Here is a 12,290-nt window from a genome sequence, read left to right on the forward strand (position 1 = left end):
ATCCTTAGTTATCAAAATACTTATGTAGCATGGAGTTATTAGTTGAATATTTACAATGTGGGGGAAGGTGTTGTAAGTCCTGAATAATCTCAATTACCTCAATGTATGCACACTTGTAGGATCTAGAAGGACACATCAAGATGAGCTGCTTGTGACTGAGTGACTTTATTCTTGGCTTCTTTTGTTTTTGTTTCATAAAATGCACATATCATATTAAAAATAAGTAAAACCTTCTTTTAAAGCTTAGAAAAACAAAAAAAAAAAAACAGAAAAGGAAATTGTTGCAAAATATAACGTGGATTTAATCACTATCGTGCTCAGTGACCAAAGAAATGAAGATCTTCACTGCATTTCCTTGACCCTTCTGCTGATGGAGGGATTTGTCAATAGTGGTCAACAGCTCTCCAGGACCCCAGAGAGCTTCTAAGGACTCCCATAAAGAGGAGATGATGAAGCCCTGAATATGACAGCTCCAGAAATGCTGCAGTCAGTATTTGTATAACAAGTCCAGTATTAATCAACTTCCACAAGATTGACTACTTTCCCAACTGATTTAACTTCAGATCATCAACTAAACAAGATTATGAAATTGCCACAAACTGTTGAGGACAAAGTTGTTTCTCAAAGCTAATTCTGTCTAAACAAAACAGATCTCAGTCACTTCAGACTCTATTCATTTCTCTAGATCTTTCTGAAGAACTCTTCTCTTCATATTCTTCCTCCTCAAGAGTATCCTGCATGGCTCTCTGCAAAAGGAGCTTGAGAGTGTTCCTCTGAAACCTACAATGCCTAATGGAGCCAACAAGGAAGTAAATTACAGGATTGGCACAGCTGTTAACACAGGAGAGAAATATTGTCACGGAATAAAAATCACAAGGCACAACATAATCAAAATTTTCAATCCATTCTAAGAGAAACTGATAGATCCCATAGGGTAACCCAAAGAACAGAAAGACCAGCACTGTGCACACAATGGTCACAAACAGCCTGGTCACAGGAATCCTGTGTGAGCCACAGAAGATAGTAACCATTAAAGCCAGACTAGACCCCAAGAGAACCACAAATAAAACAATTAGCCATGCAGCAGTGATGAAATCAAATGTCTGACACCACTCAGGGCCAAGACTATCAAGTACCAAGCCACATCCCTTTCCTTCCAGGAGGCTTAACAGCAGGGACAAAAAACAAAGCAGGGTACATATGACAGCTGATGTGTGTCTCGGGCGTCGGCAGCGATACCAGATGGGCCACATGACAGACAGGCTTCGTTCAATGCTAATGGCACTGAGCATGCTCAGACCACAAAGATAAGCAAAGTTTGACACAACAAAAGAAAACAGAGGTGTGTCAATGGTCTTGGAGTAGAAGACATCCAAAATAATATGAATACAATGTACAATTTGAAAGCAGAGGAAGAGGAAGTCAGCCCCGGCCAGGTTGAGGATGTAGACAGAGAAGGCATTCCTGCGTATGTGGAATCCCAGAAGCCACAACACTATGGCATTTCCAACCAGCCCAACCAGGGCAATGATGAGGGACAAGAAAATCATGGTACAGAACATGATGCCACAAAGGGGAATTCCAGTGTGATTTCTTCCATTCGGTGCTGTGATGTTAGTGTCCCAGTCTGGGATGGTTAGATACACTGGTGGGAGCTCTCCACTACTGTTCCTGGAAAGAAAAACAAGATATGAGTACATGCTGTGTTCTCTCTGATTCTTAGGTCCACTTTGCTCTGTGTGAATGACTGACCTGCATCATAAAAAGGAGAAACAGACTGTAGAAACTGAGTAGATTATGAAAACCGATTGTTTCTGGAGCCTTCATTTAAATCCAGTTTGTATTTATTTGTAGTTGGTGGCCCCAGTAAAGAAACTCAGTGTCTTGGGCTGTGTCAGAAAGAAATAGAACTCTGAACCTAACTTTCTTTCTGTCATTAGGCTGGTTCTTCTCTGGTGCAGGAACTTGGAAGCCAGAAGCAGGACCATCAACTGCTCTCAGTCTGGCAGGAGAAGGGTATCAAATGGAAAAATATGGAAATCATGAATGAGATTCAAGATGGGAATGCCAAGACTTACTAAGACCAGTATAAAAGGAACCAGATTTAAGTGCTAATATGAATGAACCTGTCTGCATGTCAGATTTGAACCTAAAAAGCAAGAAAGCCTTTGAGGACATCAGAAACTTTTCTGTTGTCTGCTGCTACCTCATCAGTGTCCATCTCTCTATTGAGACTTGATGAGACTTTTCACTGAACATTAATTAATTAACATGAATTAGTCATAAACCAAACAGCAGCTAAACTTAGATTTGAATGTTTTTTGCAAATATTTTACAGCAAATTAGTCCACAAAACACATAGAAAAGGAAGAAAATACCACGCTGAGAGTTCTGTCGGTGGAAAATTCTAGTGTGTTTGAAAGAATGGCCTATGCTACAAGATGGTTAATGATGACTTCTGTCATTCCCCAACCTAAGAATGTTCAATAAATGACTACAGTGATGGACTGAAAGAGTTTCATGCCAGAATTTAGGCATTGATTTGAGGCTAACTGAACTTCTGACATTCTTGAAAAATAAAAAGGAAAATTTGCAGAAAGAGGAAAACAAAGAAAGAAGGAAGTGATAACTGTGCTAAGCAGAGGGGTTCTGACCCAGAAACATCCACATGAGAAGACAGAGTATAAAGCAAACTATTAACCAGGCATGCAATACCAGATTCTAGAGGCTGGGCCAGGAAGAGGTCCCTGAGTTTAAGCACAAACTAAACTACATAGTGAGGTCCAGAAAAGCCTGGGCTGACAGAACAAAAAGGAAGAAGGGAACAAAGAAAGAAAGGAAGGGAGAGAGAGAAAGGAAGAAACAAAGGAGGGAAGGAAGAAACCAGGAAAGAAAGAGAGAGACAGAGACAGAGGCAGAGGCAGAGCAGGGAAGGAGGGAGGAACAAAGGAGTGAAGGGAAGAACAAAGAAAGAAAGAAAAAAGAAAGAGAGAGAGAGAAAGAAAGAAAGAAAGGCAGGGAGGGAGGGAAGAAGGAAGGAAGGAAGGAAGGAAGAAAGAAAGAAAGAAAGAAAGAAAGAAAGAAAGAAAGAAAGAAAGAAAGAAAGAAAGAGGCAGGGAGGGAGGGAGGGAAGGAGGGAGGGAAGAAGGAAGGTAAAAAGGAAGGAAGGAAGGAAGGAAGGAAGGAAGGAAGGAAGGAAGGAAGGAAGGAAGGATCTCAACTTTGGAAACCTCTGGAACTCCCCTCAGTATCCTTTGGGCAAAGGAGGGGTCTGAGATGCAGGCTAATGCACAGAAGACTAATGCCACGATGTTATAGTATTAAGGATTTTCCTTAATCTACAAAAATATAGGGACATTCCAACAACAGAGACCTTCCAAATGGACATCAATAAAAAGACCCTATAACAAAATGTAGTGGCAAGTGTCAGGAGTTGGTGATATAACAGATGCTGATGTTAAAAGACACAGGAGCATGTGTCAGTTTACCCAAAAAGTAACATCTATTAGCAAAATTACAGAATTTGGTGCAGGCGTTTTAGAGCTGGAACAGAATGATAATGTTCCACACCCTGAGAGAGTATGTAACTGCCAATCAAGTGCCACATCCATCCTGATAGAAACTATTCTCCTTGTTTACACCCTTAAGAACTATCCTAGATATCCAACTAGATACCCCACCTTGGTCTTCTCTGTAGGTACTCACAGGCCCCTGATAAGATACTCCCTCCCAAACTTTGTTCTTTTGGGATTCCCCAAAAGTATGAAGTCCATGACCTACCTGAGGACTCCAAAATGGTGGTCAAAAACTTATACCAAAAGATATAACCAAGAACCAAACTCCAAATGCCCAGTTCCCATCCTAAAATTACAAGCAATATTAAAAAAATATGTCTCTCCTAAAGATCATGAATCCTATAGCATGTATCCCAAGTGAATACAATTTAGATGAAGCTGAAGACATGGGATTCAAAAGAACAATTAAAAGCACACTCATGAGATCAAGGAACTCAAAGAGGATTTGAATAAACCCCTGAATGAACTTAAGAAGACAGAAATAAACACCTGACTAAAGTTAAAAAAAAAATTGGCCAGGTATACATACAGCAGAAGACTGGTGTCTAGAAAACATAAAGAACTCAAAGAAAAAAACACCAAGAAGCAACACAATCAAGGAATGGACTGTAGGTTTGAATAGACAAATCCCAAAAAAAGAAATTCGAATATATGCCACCATTTTGAAAAATGTTCAATGTCAGTGGCCATCAGGAAAATGAAATTTAAAACTGCTTTGAAAGTCCATCATACTGGCTCTGTGTATGACAGAGTGTGGCTGAAATAAGCTTTCCCAGGACATAGGGTTGGGGTGGGGAATTGTGAAAAAAGGGCTGAGAAAGAGGATGATGGAACTGAAGACTTGGAAAGAAAGACTTCCTTGGGCAGCCTAGCTAGGGGAGAAGGAGCTAATGAAGTTGGTGACCCTCAGAGGGCCCCTACAGTCTGCAACCATGAGAGTTGGGCTGGGCCCTGGAGGCAACACCTTGAAGTGAGACAGAGGCCTCTGGCAAATCTCTTAACTCTGTTTATTTGTATTTTTCACCTTATTTATTCCAGAAAAATATTATTAAGATATATGTAGAAATTTTAAAATTCAAAATGTAACATTCAGAGAACTTGTACAACATGAACCCACACACATAGTTGCCTCCCAGGTCAAAAAATATATTATTATCTGTAACTCAGAAGAATCTCCTGTTGCCTCATTGTGAGACCCATGTACATCCTGAGTGGCAACCACAACCTTGTGTTCTAGCAACAGGATAAACATTACCTTTCCTCATTAAAAAAAAAAACAAACAAAAACAAAAAAAAAAAAAAAAAAAAAAACAACAACCAAGATTCCATCTTATCCCAAGCAGAATGGTTATCATCAAGAAGCCAAAGAACAAGAAATACTGTGAAGATATTGGGAAAGAGGAACACTCATTTACTGTTCTTTGTGAGAATGCAAACTGGTACTATTACTATAGAAAAACGGTATGGTGGTTCCTCAGAAAATGAGATAGAACTGTTATAATAAGTATACTGGCTAGTTTTATATCAACTTGACACAAGCTAGTATCATCAAAGGGGGGGGGGAGCCTCTACTAAGAAAATTCCTCCATAAGATCAGGCTGTACACAAGCCTGTGGGGCATTTTCTTAATTAGTGATTGACGGGAAGAGCCCAGCCCATTATGAGTGGTGCTATCTTTGGGCTGATAGTTCTAGATTCGATAAACAAATCAGGTTGAGCAAGCCATAAAGAGCAATCCAGTAAGCAGCCCTCCTCTGTGGTCTCTGCATCAGCTCCTGCCTCCCAAGTTCCTGCCCTGTTTGATTTCCTATCTTGATAATGAACTGTGATATGGAAGCATAAGATAAATAAATCCTTTCTTCCCCAATTTGCTTTGATCGTGGTGTTTCATCATAGCAATAGTAGTTTTAACTAAGAGAGCACCTGACTATACCATACCTTGTCATATACACTAAAGACTTTATACTCTACTAAAAGGAAACCTTTATTACCCATGTTAGTTGTTGCCATTCTATTCAGAATAAATAGAATAGGGAATCAGCCTAGATGTCCATCAACTGATGGATAGACAGTAACATGTACATATATGCAAAGGGACTAATTCAGTTGTGATGGAAAATTATATTGTGAAATTTTCATGTCAATGGCTAGAACTGGAAAAAATTATATTGAGGGAGGAAAACCAGGAATAACAAAAAGGCAAATCCCATATATTCTGCTCCATTTGTGGATCCTAGTTTTTAAAAAACTCTAATTTTGTGTGATCTACATGAATTACTTGTGGTAGGCAGGACATTAGAGAGAGGTCTTTGGGAGGAATATGCCTTACTGGAGGCAAAATATTGAAATGAAGAAAATATGAAAGTACAAAAAAGGGATATGAGGGTAGAAAGGAGGAGAAGAGTGATGGAGGAATAGATAAGTAAGGACAGAAAAGGGGGTTAATCAAAATTAAGAGTAAAGAGAAATCTACTATCTTATAACTAAACTTTAAAACATTATTTTAAAGGTAGTTACAGCAGGGCTGCATTATGTACCTGGAGGAAGCTGCTTTGAGGAGCCATGGGGTGTTAAAAAAATTACCTGCCAGACATGATATAACTCTTTATGAGTTATTGGTCAAGGAGTCCCCAAGGCCCCCAAAACAATACCGATTCTTGTCATTCCTTTTGTTTTTTCATCAAACTACATGTTCAGACCCTATTGCTGAAAACACCCCACACCTTGAGTGTACAAATTACATATAACAAGCTAGTAACGAGGTGGAATCCAGAAGGTACTATGCAGGATCCTGAGGGACAAACCACATCCATGGTCTTACCCAGATTTGAATCCTACAGTCTGTGAGAGCAACCTTACAGGTAAGAAATACACACTTGTGTAATAGTGGCAGTATTGTTATGGGGAAACTAACTGCTTTCTGGTTGGATTTGAAGCCCACTACCTATGAAGGAATATTTGCCTAGTGCTGGAAATCAGATCAAACACACAAGATTAAGGGTATCATATGCCCTGTGGTGGAACTGAATTCAGTTGTTGAACTAAATTGACAGCATAGCACTGCTCTCTGAATATTTATGTTAGTACTAGTTATGGACATTACATTGAACCTTAATGAGAGAAGCTTCTCTTTCAGCTCAATGGTCATAAAAGAAGAAAATCATTACTAGACATGGTACTGAGACTGGGTAAAGGTTAAGCGTTTCCCCCTAAGAAAGTCATTCATTCCATTTTCCTTAAGGCTCAGGTAACATTGCAGAAGGAAGAGCAGAAAGAATGTAACAGCAGGAAAAATAAGAGTTTCAAAATGACATCTCCTTGACAAGACATGGTCATTACAGTCACAGACTCGGAGCAGTTGGGGATACACATAGAGATTCTACACAAAAATACTCCAATCAACAGCCAGGCATGGATGAAGGATGGATTCTTGAAGGGCTACTGCTCTCAGCTGAAAAAATGGCATACAGCTGATTCAAGGAGAGAAGAAATCATTGCCTTCAACCAGGTCCCACTGGTAAGTAAACCAGGTCTCAATAGGTAGTTCAAATAACCAAATTGGCATATATAATAAATGTTTCAAAACAAAACTCAAAATCATGGTCTCAAAAAGGAACTGGTAGAGAGGGAGATTGGTAGAGATGGGAGGAACAGTGAAAGAGTTGGGGAGAGTAAGCAGAGTAAAGGGTGTGCACCTACAAAAAGATCAAAGAACAAAATTAATCAGCATTGAATGCCTGGGGCAGAGCAGGGGTACTTTTACAGTCACAGTAACAGCCAGCTCTGGGTGCAGATGACTGCTACTGTATGACAGTTGATAAAGCTCCTCACTCCATGAAGGAGATGGGTTCAATGTCTCATATATCTCTCCCTAAATATGTACATTGTTGGTAAATTATACTTAATTGGGTTAGTAGCTCATTTTTAGGCCATCTGCTTCCTACTGAGACAGAAATACACAACAGATGGAAACTTTCCACTGCAGGAAACACAGAGACTGAGGTGCTGACAGAACTGTGCTTTTAGAGACGGTGCCTGATTCATACGCTTGCCATGTCAGGGAACATGGCAGAATGCTCACAAGAGGAGCATGTGTGAATAGTTGGGGTGAGAGAAGAATGCGAGAAAGAATGGAGAGGGCATTGCCCTGGCTCACTGGCTTCAAACCTCCCGTACTGCAGTCTGCCAGCCCACAGAGCTGACGTGGAGGACCTTCAATACTCCTGTTTCTGAAGGAAAAATTATGTGACCTCAGTGGTCACAGACTAAGAAAACCAAATAATAGCTTTGAGAAGAATATCTCAAAAAGCATCTTACCTTTCCTCCATTCTTCTTATGTGAGGTCATAAGCTGGTCCTTGGCAAAGAGAAGAGTCCCCTGAGTCACCTGCCAATATGAAACACATCTGTAGTTCAGAAACTGCAGAGAGGCTGGTGCTTGAGGAAGGATAACCAAGAAGATAAGAAAGACCTGTGGTTTCCTATACTGGACCTAGGTATATGAGTGTCACTCCTTTGAGTCATGTTCTTCTCAAGACAGTTCTCAATATTTGGCCTGGCTCCTAGCTCTCATCCTCTGGCCATGCCAAACCTTATGGCTACCCTTTCCTGTTAGTGCTTCTTGCAGCCAGAAGGCCAGCATTGTCAAGCAATGTGAGCCAGTGCTGTAACATTATCTGGGTATCAGACTTATCTTTATGTTTGCAAAACCAGGCCATAACTAAGGAACAGACATAAAGATAATGGTCAAATTAGGCGAGTTTGCAAAGTAGTGACTTTAGACATGAGTCTCGGTTTTGAAACTAAGACAGTTGCTTCTGTCAGATGCTCAATCTAAGGAAGGATCTAGGGAATGTGCGATCTACAGTTTCCTGGGACAACCTCCTTACTGCTACGATGCCAAAGAAGGTCAACTCAGCACTCAGCAGTGGGACCATGAAGAAAGAACTCAAGATGTTATCTGCAAGAGTGCTAGCTAAATCTGCTTCTGCACAGGTGGAAATGAACAAAACCAAAAAGACAGCAGAAAAGGATAAATCTTGAACAAAAATCAAGCCACCAGAAAGAGAAGAGAGGAAAAAGGAAAACAGATCAAAACATAAAACCTTGTTATGCATATCTGCCTGGAACCTCGAAGGTCCTGACCAGCAGAGGCAGGCAAAGCCTAGACAGAACCATCAATAAAATAACAGCCACAGGGCTGTGATGAAATAATTTGACAGATGTAATTCATTGGCAACTGTTTTAAGTAGGCAGCCTCATCAGGATTTTACAGGCTATTAAGCAGCAGACAGAATCTAGAGCAGGTCAAATGCTAGCTGGCTAGTATTTTGGGTAGAACTAGTGATCCTAGATGGATTATAAGACAGACAGGCAATGCTCAGAGGTAACAACACTGAGCATGCTCAGGCCTATAGTGTAGGGATGAAGACAGTATAGTATACATGGTGATGGTAAATTTATATCATGACACCAGAGGATGTAGAAGTCAGCCCAGAACAGCTTGACATTGTTAGACAAAGAAGACAGACATCCTTACCTATACAGAATCCCAGGAGCCAAGAACATTTCCTGCCAGCCCCACCAAGACATTCAGGTTAGGGAAGCCCATAACCAGAGTGTTCTTATCTTGGTCTCTCAATATTTTGACAAAAGTCCTCTAATGACATTGGAATATTTGAAGTCCCAACACTCTAACCCATGTCCTAAGTCATATTATGACCTGAAAGCAGGAAAATGGTCTAAGCAGGCTGTATGAGGCAGTGGTAAGACAGGGCCCATTAATGCTTCTATCATGGAACAGGGTTAGAAAACAGGAACCCTCAAGTCATGATTGATGCATGGCCACTCCCAGGAACTGGGAAGGTACATCCAAGAGATAGAAATATATCATGATAGAGATTCATAAAGGTAATGTCATCTCTTGCAAAGACAGATGTGAGGATGGCCATACTTCCTAACTACAAAGTGGCAATGGGGGCAAGAAGACCTTCATATATATATTGTGTATTTCAGGAATCTATTCCATGTGAAGGCTATAGTGAATAATCACGAAATATAGAATCAACAAATAATAGAAGAAAGGGAGGAGATAAAGGCAAGAAGGAAAATGGAATAAAAGAAGAAGTAATAGAAAACATTGTAGTTGAAAATTTTAGCAAATATTTAGTCAATAAATTTAGTTCTTTGACAAGTTCATACTTGTCATATATACTCATAACACCTCTGGTTACTGTCTTCTCCCACCATCTCTTCTTTCCCTCCCACTCTTGCCAACCCCACTTCTTACCACAACTATCTTTTGCCTTTTGCGTATTTATAACTTGGTGTGTGTGTGTGTGTGTGTGTGTGTGTGTGTGTGTGTGTGTGTGTGTGTGAGAGAGAGAGAGAGAGGGGGGGGGGGAGAGAGAAATTAGAGTCATCTGTGTGGTCACAGTATGGGAACTGTCCATCACTGCCCAGTGGAATACAATGCTTTCCCTTCTTGATACAGAATCTGATATCTGCCAATAGTTCAGCAGCACATGGCTGGGCCCTCTGAGCCCTTTTTATCCATAGCTGACTATCCTATGGGTCTAACTCATGTAGGCCCAGGACCAGGAGACAAAAGAGCTATGAGTTAATGATTGCTTCAACTATGTCAAGCATTTCACAACCATTCTCTGTCTTCCACTTTTACACTATCTCAGCCCCCTTTCTGGTAACATTTCCTGAGCCTTAAGGGTGATGGTATAAATGCCTTATTTAGGACTGAGCCCTGCACCATCCTTTATTCTGAATACCTTGTGCAGCCATGGGTCTCTGAATTCCCCTGCATTCACTGCCAAAAGAGATTTCCCAGATTAAGACTGGGAGTAGCCTCTGTCTGAGTTTGTATACATTAGTGTTTAAAGGTGTTTGGATACTATGTCAAAAGAGATAAGAAACACTAGTAGGTTCCAACCAAGGGCTTAAGACTTTATCAATCATAGGTTCTTGACTGAATTTACAGTACTATGTATGCATTTGTTCCTGTGGGAGCAGGCCTCAAATCTAACCAGAGTGCAGTTGGTTACTCTCATAATAGCCATACCACTGTTGCACCAACAGGCAGATGTTACATCGCAATTTGGGATTGTTATTCACAAAGTTCACAGCTGGATAAGAAATCACTCTTTATGATTCTATCAGCAGAAAGTTCTAGTTAGTTGTGAAGAATTCCTTGGGCTTGCCAAGATGACTAATATTGTTCATGAGCATGTCTCCCAAATAGGGAGGTGAAGTAGCTGTTTGCTATTGAGAATCTAAGGTAGCATTTTAGGAATGTGATCAGTGATAAACTGTGTTTCTGGTACTGTTTAAAGCAAATGTGGGGAAGGCAATGCAGCTGATCAAGGAAGGTAAGGCAAGGCAATGTTGGGGGTAATGATTAAGTGATTTCTCTATGCTCTTATTATAAAATGACCTATTTCCTCCCCCCCAGATGAACAGAGTGGGATTTTGATCCCAATTTAAATATTGGAGAAGATACTTCATCACAGAAGTGAGTAGAAACAGAAAGTGGACTTCATATGCTGAGCATTATAGGTGATAAGTCAGATAGTGAATTTCACTCTGGGAAAGAGTATTGAGTCACTAAGTGTGTACATTAGAAGCTGACTGAGTTCTTTTGGGGCCCACTAAGGTAATTAATGTTAATATTCTCATTTTACTGGTAAGTAGAAAGAAGCACAGAGGAGTTGAAAACATATTCCAAGGATATAAACTTGTATCTGTGGGGCTGTGTCAGAGTCTTTACCCTTAGTCCTGCAGATCCATTTCCAGGGTCAATGGCCAGTTACACACAGAGGGAGAAACACCAACAAGATAGGACCAATTCAAATCTACAAAGGACTGTCAGACATGATAGACTGCACAAATTTCTGAAATGAAGGAAGAGGAGACAATCAAATAAGAAAAGGAAATGCAAATAAGGCCAACTGATGTAGGCAGCTGAATACAGGAACTCTTTCTTGCTTCAGAAGATAACTATTGGCTTTTTGGAGCCCACTTCTTATGGTGGAACACATTGCACAGCCTTGGTGCAGTGGGAGGGGATTGGACCTCCCTCACTTAAATGTACCAAGCTCTGCAGACTCCCCATGGGAGGCTTTGCCTTGGAGGAGGGAACAGGGTGGGAGTTGGGTTTGGGGGGAAAGCTGGGGGCAGGAGGAGGGAAGAGAGGGGGATCTGTGGTTAATATGCAAAATGAATGAAAAATTTCTTAACAAAAAATTTAAGAAAGAAAGAAAAGAAAAGACAGCTGTCAGTCATCCACAGGTGAGGACTCACCTTGGCTGGAAGAATCTCAGTGGAAAGAAGTTGCATTCTCTGTTAGTGATGAGAGTCAGGCTGAAGCTTCAGTCACATGCTCCGCCAGTCCTGCACTGTGGCTGGTTAATGAGCAGTAGGAAAACCACAAGGTCTCTTAATCTCTCAGGCCAAGTTTGTCTTTTTATTGTCTTCAGTGAACACACTTTGATTTCTATTTATGAATGTGTTTTTCCTTGGTCCTTCAATAAACTCAAACTGCTATGAATTCTAAGACTTGTCTGGTGTTTGTGGTTGTAACCACAGCCTCCAGCATATGTGCATTAGAGAATCTGCGGTTCAGCATACAATGATGTTACTGACATCACAATGTCCAGAGAAGGGTCAATAACAGCTTCAGTCCCCTGGATCCATGTTATAAATTAAC

General features: G+C 40.6%; 1 protein-coding gene across 1 annotated transcript; it reads right to left on the minus strand.

The window, feature by feature from the left end:
* Positions 1 to 662: 662 nt before the first annotated feature.
* LOC118595889 (mas-related G-protein coupled receptor member X2-like) lies at positions 663 to 1,700 on the minus strand. The gene has a single exon (XM_036206691.1). The coding sequence runs from the start codon at positions 1,698 to 1,700 to the stop codon at positions 663 to 665; it is 1,038 nt and encodes a 345-aa protein (XP_036062584.1).
* Positions 1,701 to 12,290: the final 10,590 nt, after the last annotated feature.

This window comes from Onychomys torridus, chromosome 1, assembly GCF_903995425.1.
Source record: "Onychomys torridus chromosome 1, mOncTor1.1, whole genome shotgun sequence".
Lineage (NCBI taxonomy): Eukaryota > Metazoa > Chordata > Mammalia > Rodentia > Cricetidae > Onychomys > Onychomys torridus.